General features: G+C 38.5%; 1 protein-coding gene across 1 annotated transcript; it reads right to left on the minus strand.

Moving 5' to 3' along the window:
* Positions 1 to 1520: 1520 nt before the first annotated feature.
* Positions 1521 to 5457, minus strand: LOC146694305 (multidrug and toxin extrusion protein 1-like). The gene is made up of 17 exons (XM_085430430.1): positions 5299 to 5457; positions 5103 to 5204; positions 4896 to 4964; positions 4622 to 4770; positions 4306 to 4348; positions 4148 to 4192; positions 3925 to 4022; positions 3722 to 3819; positions 3527 to 3640; positions 3296 to 3363; positions 3069 to 3177; positions 2900 to 2975; positions 2745 to 2814; positions 2508 to 2640; positions 2277 to 2371; positions 2021 to 2110; positions 1521 to 1852 (listed from the first exon to the last, which is right to left on the minus strand). Exons 1-17 carry the CDS (start codon positions 5455 to 5457, stop codon positions 1571 to 1573), a joined length of 1800 nt encoding a protein of 599 aa, XP_085286556.1. The 3' UTR covers positions 1521 to 1570.
* Positions 5458 to 10116: the final 4659 nt, after the last annotated feature.

The raw sequence follows: 10116 nt of genomic DNA on the forward strand, positions 1-10116 counted from the left end.
TCTATACTCTCACACAGTCATCTTAGTTGCACTCCAGGATGCTGCAAAGGATGCAGCCACAGCTGCCTTGGAGCAAAACAAAGTCCAGCTGAAACAACACAGATTGTGAGAAGGAAGAGAGAAACACTCAGCAACCACAACAAAGGCAAAGATGGGGGTGAGGACTTGAAAGCAAGAATGTTTTGATCTGGGTGATTAAACGTGTGTAAAACACAAGTAACTACCTCTAGTTGTGGTCAGCTGAGGAAATTTTACAAAAATAATAACATCAGGATTTTAGAACTGCAAAGATCAAACATTTGCACAATGGTAGACCAAAAAAAGGCCATTGTTGGAGAAAATCTGATAATGTAATCTCTTGTAGTATTTCACAGACTTCTTAAACAATCCAGCATCCTAGAAACATGAAATAGCTTACTTAATGCCTTCTCAAGCCAAATTGAAAGTGGTAATTAAGAACTCAACCATCAAAGAGGTGTTAACAATAGAAAAGGAGTAAAGAGGGAAATGTGATCATAAAATAAACATTTGTGAGTGTCTTGGGGAAGGATGTCCTTTTGATACCTTCATTAATAAATCTCTTAGAGACTTGACACACAAAAACAAGTGGATGATTGTAGTTGCACCTCCACATTTAAAAGAGCTGGTTGAGATGTCTTGGACATATGATCAGGACGTCCTCCTTAGGACGTGGGGTGAAGTGAGGTGTTTCAGGTATGTCCTACCAGGAGGAGGCCACACAGCAGAACCAAGAGGTAATAGAGGTTCTCAGAGCAGAGAAAGATCAACTAAGGTCTCCATAACCCAGAGCTACTATAACACTCGAGCTACCTAACATATATGAGGGTGAAGGCTTTTAGGGGGACAAGTGCATACTCTTAAAACAGGATCCAATAACTATTTTTGAGACAGAAACATTTCTATACTGCTGTTTTTTACAGCTTTGCATTTAACAATGCAAAGACATGAAATTCTTATCACCTGAGCAACATAGATATGTTTTTAAAATATTTCTAAAAAAAATTGAGTGAAATAAATTCATGATTTCATTTTTTCCATGCAGAAAAAAAGGAGAAAGAAATTAATAACTGGACTCTATTTTATATCCCACATCATGCAGTCTGAGTTTGGCCACCCCTACATAAACAGCTTGGCTTCACCATGACAAAAACAAACAAATAAACAAGCAAAAAAAAATTCACACCAAAGAGTTCAACCTAAAATGTTTTTTTTTAATAATTAAAATGGAACATCTATTTACATTTCTGTCAACAGCATTGTTTCTTTGGTCATTAGACAAAGTTTAATTTTCATCTCCAGGCAGGATTTATACTTAGCAACTGTTGACATGTATTCTTAAAAACAAAATGCTGATAAAACAATCAGATACACATTCATCACTTTGTGATGAAATAGGTCATTTATTACTTAATAATGATGATAATTTGAAGAAAATGAAATGTACCCAACACCATTAATTCACCTTATTTTTGAATCACATCTGTTACAGTTGGGTCCTGAAACAGTCCAAGACAATCATTCTGTAAGAGCTTAACACTGTGTTTTTACGCTATCTCTCTAATGTGACCATCACACTGGTGGAGATTTGATCAGGAGTATCTGTACTATTAATCCTGTCCATTGTAGAGTTTGCAGGTATCGTCTCTGGCAAAGGCACAAGGAAGTACACACCTACTCCCACAGCAAGAAGTCCAACAGCTGCAAACATAGTGAGGCCTCGCCTGATGATCAGCTGAGTGATGGAGAGATGGCTGCTCTTCAGGTCGTGGTCCACGTGTTCGCCCTGTGTCGCTTGGCACTTGGTACTCACTGGTGTGTAGCCATCTACTGACTTAAAGGAATTGTATTTTCCATTACTTTATTAAGTTAAATAAAGATAAATGTAATGAAATTTAATAATAAACATAGAACAAAAAACTAGAAGTAGTAGAAGTGCTACTTCTACTCTGATAACAAAGTAGAACAAGACACATCAACCAATTTAGATTGGACCACTTACATTCCCATTGCTTGATGTTTGGCCAGTGTCTGAAACAACATCCGTGCCTAATGCTGCCATGTAAGTATTTTTCTGAGCTCGTTTCACAGCCTGAAAAATAGAAAAGTTGCAAAACCAAATCAAAATTTTTCATATTCACGTACAGCTTTGTCTCACTCACAGATGCCTCAAAAAATTAAAACAACAAATCTCTGTCTGTATGTGAACAGCTGAGTCCCTGCATGACCTTGATTGTTATATTAGTCAGTTAATATACCTCATCTGTCATTCTCTTCCAGTTCAGCTTGAAGATGACAATGATGTAAAAGGTGGACTGTAAGATGACGCAAATGAGCAGTCCAAGCCAAAAACCTGCAGAGAGAAAGACAAATGGGTCTGTTGAAATCACGCTGAGCATCAGTTGTAATAACTGGCTCTTGCTAGGCAACAATTTATTCTTCTTGCATGTCTATGAACCTAACAAAATATGACCACTTGATGTAATTACCTAGCACTCCTAGTTTTACAACAAACATCAGAGTGATGCTCAATGAAAGCCCTATGCAGTAGTATCCAATGAGATTAGCCGCAGCTGGTATCTTCTGTTTGCCAGTACCCAAGAAGATGCCTGTGCACACACACTGGGATGGGGAAAACAAATTTCATATTTGACATGAATCTGGTGCCTTTGGAATCATGCTGCAAATATAGTTGCTTTGAATACAACGAGAGCTGGTAGACTCACCACAAGGCCATCAAAAAATTGAAGGAAACAATAAGCGTTCATCAACTGTGACACCAGAGCTACAATTTTTCTGTAATGATAATTAAGCCAAAGTCTCATGTATAGAGTTTCTACTGTATAAGCAGGTGTTTAGGTACACAGGTACACAGACTCACTCATCAGATGTGAAGATGAATCCAATGATTGTTTTAGTAGCACCCAGGAAGAGGCCTTCAACAACAGCAAAACTACCTGGAAAGGTAAGTAATCTGTCATACTGAAAAAAAACTCTAACTTGAAATACTCATAAATATCAGACACCACAGAAGAACACATTTAGCTAACCTGCAAGAGCCAGTGACATCTTGGCTGATAGAATCGCCCTGTCAGTGTCTCCAGCCCCAAGAGCATTGCCCACACGGGCACATGCTGCAGCTTGAACACCAAGAGGGAACTATGGATTCATTGTTTTGAAAAAGGAAAGGAAAAAGTTAAATAAATCACCCAAATTTGAGACTTTTTATGAAAGAGGTGACAATGAAATGTTCTGATTTGCAGTCACTACACAGTACCATGTAAGTAATGAAAGCCACCATTATCACAGCATGTTGAGCTGCCAGCTCATCTTCACCCAGCATTCCTGATCATTACAGACACAGAATAAATTATAGCCTTTGCAGACTGTATTGCCAGCTCTAAACCCAATTATCTTAGAAGCAGGCTTTACTGGTTTAATCCTGTATATTGCACATATTCCATGATAATTGAATATATATATATTTCACACCATAAATAGGGATTACCTGCAAAGAATCCTCCAAACTCATAAACCCACCACTCAAAACAAGTCATTAAGGTACTGGGAATGGCCAGCTTCATGTAGGAGCCCCACTCCTGCAGTGATTCTGCAGACCAGCCTGCAGGGGGAGAGAGACGCTCAGTTTATATAGAACTTTTTAGTGCAAGCACAGAGAGAGCATGCATTTTAAATATCTCACCTCCCCATGTTGATACATGGAGTTTCTTCCACCAGATGTACACAAACAGAAAAGCGCAGATGTAAATCCAAGCTAGAGTGTGGGCTGCTGCAGAGCCACTGAAAGCCATATGCAAAGACACAGAGATAGTCCAGTATGTCATTTTTTTTTCTGTATATATGTGTGTGCGTGTGTAAAATGATAGTTGAGATGAGTATATCTACCCAACACCAAGATCCAGCCAGTAAAGAAAGATGTAGTTTGTCACCACGTTTGCAATATTTGCGAGAGCAGCAGTGTACATTTGTGGCAATATTATTCCCTGAGTACACAAACACCAGATGATGCAAGGCTTAGCATACATTTCTCTCTGTATCGCACTGATTGAGACAACAAACTGTGATTCTATTACAAGAAAAGGCAATTATGTACACAGCATTAGCAAACCTGGTTCTGTAGATAAGACACCTGAAGTTGATGTAGAAACATTGCCTAAAAAACAATTATGACAAAAATGCTTAAATTTAGCAAAAAGAAAAAAAATGGTGTGTATATGTGTCTCTACTGAATTTGCACAAAAAGCAGAGAGAAAAATCACATCTCACCGGCACTGCAGGAAGGAAGGCTGTAATATACAGCTGAGCTATTCTGGGTAAAAAAAAAAGCAGATGTATTCAGATCCAATCAAAGCTAAAGAAATGACTATTATAGTTAGATACACTGTTCAGGCTCAGATAGCTCTGCTACCACTCAAAAGCTAATTTATGGCAAAAAATGTTATTGAAAGTTATTGTACTGCATATGACTCCTGTAGGGACTAGGACAAGTGTTAGTGTAGACACTTGTTAGCGTTGAGAGGGTATCTTGTTCTGACTGACAATAAGATTGAGTTGTATGTGCAAGTTCTGTGTGCTCAGTTACCGGGCCACCTCACGGTCCTGGCCCAGACATAAGAGGATGGCCTCTGCGTTAATGAGGAGACCCCAGCAGGGGAGACAGAACAATAGCAGGATAATGATGCCTCGCTGAAGGATCACTCCCACACGCAGCAGGTTCTTACCACCAAAGGTCTTCAAGCAGCACACAGACATAGTTAATCATTTTATGAATGTGAGAAATAGTTACAGTTAGGATGTGCATTAAGGGAAATTAGGGGTCAGGGGGAAAAAAACTAATTAAATATGAGTTTCCAAACCTGAGACACCAAAGTATCACACGCCAGTGCCAGACCAGTGCCTGTCGCTGCTGTGCTCACGTTAATGGTCTGAAATGAATATGAAATATAGGTATATAGAGAACACTAATTCATAGCTGTAATATCTATTGTCCATCTGCTAGGTGCCTGGAAACTTTGTCTTTATTTATGATTTCCTTACATCAGCCTCCACAGACAACCACTTACAGCGGAAGCTAATCCATAGCCGGCCATCACATCGTTTCCCAGACGGCCACAAAACATTGTAACCACAAACGGAAGCATGTAATTGAGGATTCGAGACAGCAGCTAGAAAGACAAATACCAAAAATGTTCCACTGGTGATACAGGTATCACATGACACACAGGAAGAAAAGTGTAAGCAGACAGTATCAGTATTTACCAGAGGCCCCGTCATCCTCAGGATGTGATACAGTTCCTCTCTGTAGGTCAGGGGGACCTTGTTACGAACTCCCCTGCAGCAGAAAAGCTTGTCACTGGAAACCTCCATGTCTGCAGGACCAGACGGTTTTTCCACTGAAGCATCCATCCTGTCTGTCATGTACTTGTATCTGTAATGCCCTCTATGCACAGAATCCACCACTGATGTTCTAAGTTTTTCAACATCTTAAAAGGTTACTAATGAATTTCCCCCAAGTTATCCAGTAAGTCTTTTTTGTTTATTTTTACAGTATCATTACAGAGGTCTAGACTGTTTCCTGACTGCAGATACACTCTAGGAATTTGCATTTCATTAATAAGTACATGTAGCACTCGTTTTGCGATCTTTTTGGTTTTATGTCATTTCTCTTTTGCACACACGTGCCATTTTGTGCGAGCAAAATCACCTTCAAGATCCCACCTCATGTCTGTAGCTGCTAAATACATGAATGTAATCAAAATCAAAACTTTATTTATATCACACTTTTCATACAATAAGGATACAACACAAAGTGCTGTACACATTAAAACCAGAAAATAAACAAAAACATACATAGATCCCCTTCATTATGCCCTTACTGCACCTACATTCCCACCTAGATATTAGACGCCAACCCATTGTACGGAAACACTGGCGATAAAATGAAATAAAGTTTTAAAAAGGTAGCTATACAGGTACATATAAAGGCAATCAAGTTGAAAACACTGACTGAGAGACAGTGCTTAAAATTAGTGTAATCCGGGCTCTTTCTGGTCATCAACATGTGCAGCCGAGTTCTGAAGCAGTTACGGGGTAACAAAGATTTCTTCGGAAGACCAAAAATAAGAGCATTGCAGTAATCAATCCTGCAGGAGATTTATAGTGTTTCCGTGTCATACTGGAGAGCAATAAGGTTATGCAGTCAGTGCTCTAGAAACATCACTTGAGATGCAGCCTTCTGCTGCTGTTAGGCATAAAACCCACTCAACTTGCTATCTCTGTGAGAGTGATTGCACGTAGTCTTCTTTTATAGTCAAGTCAACTTTATTTGTCAATTCTGCCACATGTACAGGACATACACAGAATAGAAATTGCGTTACTCTCAAACCCTAGTGATTAGAAAAATGCAAATAAAATAATTAAAAAGTAAAAATTTAAATAAATACAATACAATTTTACGTATAACAAAAAAAAAGCTATGCAATATACAATATACAATATTCAAGTAAGAAGGCATAGTGGTGCAAAATAGGCAAATAGTGCAAATGGAGATTTAGTAGTGTACGGTAAGAGATAGTGTAACAACAAAGTCTTATGAGGTAATGGCAGTCCAATGCTCCACAAAGTGACTGGAGCAGGCCAGTGAGTGCGTCAGAGAGTGAGTGTGTGTGTGTGTGTGACAGAGTTCAGTGAGACCGTGGTGGAGAAGAGGGGAGAGGGGGACAGAATCGGGAGGGAGTTTAGCTTCCTGACAGCCTGATGGATGAAGCTGTCCTTCAGTCTGCTGGTCCTGGCCTGGAGACTCCGCAGTCTCCTCCCTGACGGCAGCAGCTTGAAGAAGCTTTGCATTGGGTGCGTGGGATCAGCCGCTATGCAAAGGGCTTTTTTAGTGAGACGGGTGCTGTAAATGTCCTGGAGGGAGGGGAGAGAGACACCAATGATCCTCTCTGCAGCTCTCACTATGCGTTGGAGGGTTCTATGGCAGGACGCATTGCAGGCTCCAAACCACACAGTGATGCAGCTCGACAGGATGCTCTCGATGGTGCCTCTGTAGAAAGTGTACATGATGGGGGCTGGAGCTCCTGCTCTTCTTAGTTTGCGGAGAAAGAAGAGACGCTGCTGTGATTTCTTGGCCAGTGCTGTGGTGTTGTACGTCCAGGAGAGATCCTCTGTGATGTGCACACCCAAGAACTTGGTGCTGCTCACTCTCTCCACAGACGCTCCGTCAATGGTCATGTTGAGGAGCATGTTGGGTGTGCATTCTCCTGAAGTCCACAACAATCTCCTTCGTCTTCTCCACATTCAGAGAGAGATTGTTGTCAGCACAACAATAGAGTTCAAAAAGATGTTTTTACCACTAAGTGATTTTGCTTCTTTCTTTCTTGTGAGCTTTTAAGGAGGCAAGGATTTTGAGAGTCTCTAATGATACATTTCAACTGGAGGGACCTGGAGATTAATACACAATTATTACACTTTTATTTTACAAATTTATACAAGTCACTCTCGTGAGCACCTTGGGTAGGCTGTTCGCTTTTGTTAAATAAATGCAAGTTTGATACCGTGAGCAAAAACCAAATAATAAAAATATATCATTATGTAATAGAGCTGTATTATGTAGTATTTGTAACACAGAACAAAGTCTGTTTCATGAGTTAATATTTGCTACGTTGTGGAGTCCATGTGGTGCATTTCAGTTGGAACAAGCAGGAGATAAATATATAATTGTTATATTGTTAAACTTGTTCCTATAAACTCACACTGAGTCACTCTGACTACTTCTCTTATTGAAAACCTAACTCTCTTATCATAAATACTTGGAGTATACAATTAGATATATTCACGCTTGGAAATGTGAAGAATCATCTTTTGCCTTTCTTTAACTCATGTTTCAAACAGTAAATCTAGTGAAATGGGTACGAAACCAAAACTGCCACTTTGTTTCTGTTTTTTTTGCAGAAAATAACACACGTGAATGCCAAGATGTTGTGCGTAGCAGTGGCATCACACATCTCTAGAAAGAAATCCACCGCCGTAGTTTGTGTTTTCTCTCACATAGACGCACATGTGATGCATACATGTGATAAGTTTGCCTTCAGGGGTTTTCAGGGGAAGAAAACAAAAAGAAAAACTTGCAAACATGTGGTTAAGATTTTAAAATTCAGTATTTTACACATAGAATTAAAGTCACAATTCTGACTGGAATCTCAGAATTCTGACTTTTTTCTCCAAATTCTGACATTTTTATCAGAAATCTGCGATTACAGTCAGAATTCTGACTTTTTTCTCAGAATTCATTTTTTTTTTTATCAGAATTCTGACTTTTTTATATCAGAATTCTGACTGTTTTTTAAAAAAAAAAAAAATCTGAAATCTGAGATTACAATCAGAATTCTGACTTTTTCTCAGAATTCTGACCTTTTTCTTTGGTGGCCCTAATCCTCTTCGGTGTAAATCAGTATTGACCTCTGGTTTTATACTATATTTGATTTTACAAACTTGAAAAGCTAACTTTTTATTTTATAAAAAATGGTTTTAGTATTTGTTAGTTTGGTTAAAAAAGGCACTGGTGTATGTCTTTATTGAAACTTTGGATGTCTAGACTGCAAGTCGACTGCTTTCAAAGTTCTTGTATTTATTCTATTGATTTTCAGAAATATACCCTCCTTACAATAATAATTAAAGAGACTAAAACTAAAAGTGAAACTGATAAACACTAAGCTACAACAAAACATTTTTAAACATTAAAAACTAAACTGAAACACAAAAATGCACTTTGGAAACCAAACTGAATTAAAACCAAACAATGAAAATTAATATTGAATTAGAAAATACAAAAATATGATAACTGTAGTATTATATGAACAACAAAAACATAGTGATATCAGATATGGTATAAAAAGGTGCAGGACATAATGAGGCCGAATTACATGTGCCAGTATATCTACTGGTGCATTTTCCTTTCCACTTATCTGATTCATGGTCAGCAATACCATTGAAATATAATTGCCCATTCACAAGTCTTCTCATACTACTCTAAATAAAAATACTATATGAAGGAGCAGGGACGAGAATGAAGCAATGGTGAAATTACTTTTTAACCTTTTATATACACTGCTCAAAAAATAAAGGGAACACAAACATAAGACATCTGAATGAATGAAATATTCTTATTTCTTATTAAATACTACTACTGTTCTTTACATAGTTGAATGTGCTAACAACAAAAATCACACAAAAAATATCAATAGAAATCAAATTTAGCAAACCATGGATGTCTGTGTTTGGAGTCACACTCAAAATTAAATACACGTGTGTGTGTGTGTGTGTGTGTGTGTGTGTGTGTGTGTGTGTGTGTGTGTGTGTGTGTGCGCGCGCGCGCGCACGCGCGTGTGTGGGTGTACAGTGGGATGCAAAAGTTTGGGCAACCTTGTTAATAGTCATTATTTTCCTGTATAAATTGTTGGTTGTTAATGTAAAAAATGTCAGTTAAATATATCATATAGGAGACACACACAGTGATATTTGAAATTGAAAGTGAAATGAAGTTTATTGGATTTACAGAAAGTGTGCAATAATTGTTTAAACAAAATCAGGCAGGTGCATAAATTTGCGCACTGTTGTCATTTTATTGATTCCAAACCCTTTAGAACTAATTATTGGAACTCAAATTGGCTTGGTAAGTGACCCCTGACCTACATACACAGGTGAATCCAATAATGAGAAAGAGTATTTAAGGGGGTCAATTGTAAGTTTCCCTCCTCTTTTATTTTTCTCTGAAGAGTAGCAACATGGGGGTCTCAAAACAACTCTCAAATCACCTGAAGACAAAGATTGTTCACCATCATGGTTTAGGGGAAGGATACAGAAAGCTGCCTCACAGATTTAAGCTGTCTGTTTCCACAGTTAGGAACATATTGAGGAAATAGAAGACCACAGGCTCAGTTCACGTTAAAGCTCAAAGTGGCAGACCAAGAAAAATCTCGGATAGACAGAAGCGACGAATGGTGAGAACAGTCAGAGTCAACCCACAGACCAGCACCAAAGACCTACAACATCATCTTGCAGCAGACAGTGTTGGGA

This window comes from Copadichromis virginalis, linkage group LG14, assembly GCF_057382275.1.
Source record: "Copadichromis virginalis isolate Kocher_CV1m ecotype Utaka linkage group LG14, C_Virginalis_male_GT1.1, whole genome shotgun sequence".
Lineage (NCBI taxonomy): Eukaryota > Metazoa > Chordata > Actinopteri > Cichliformes > Cichlidae > Copadichromis > Copadichromis virginalis.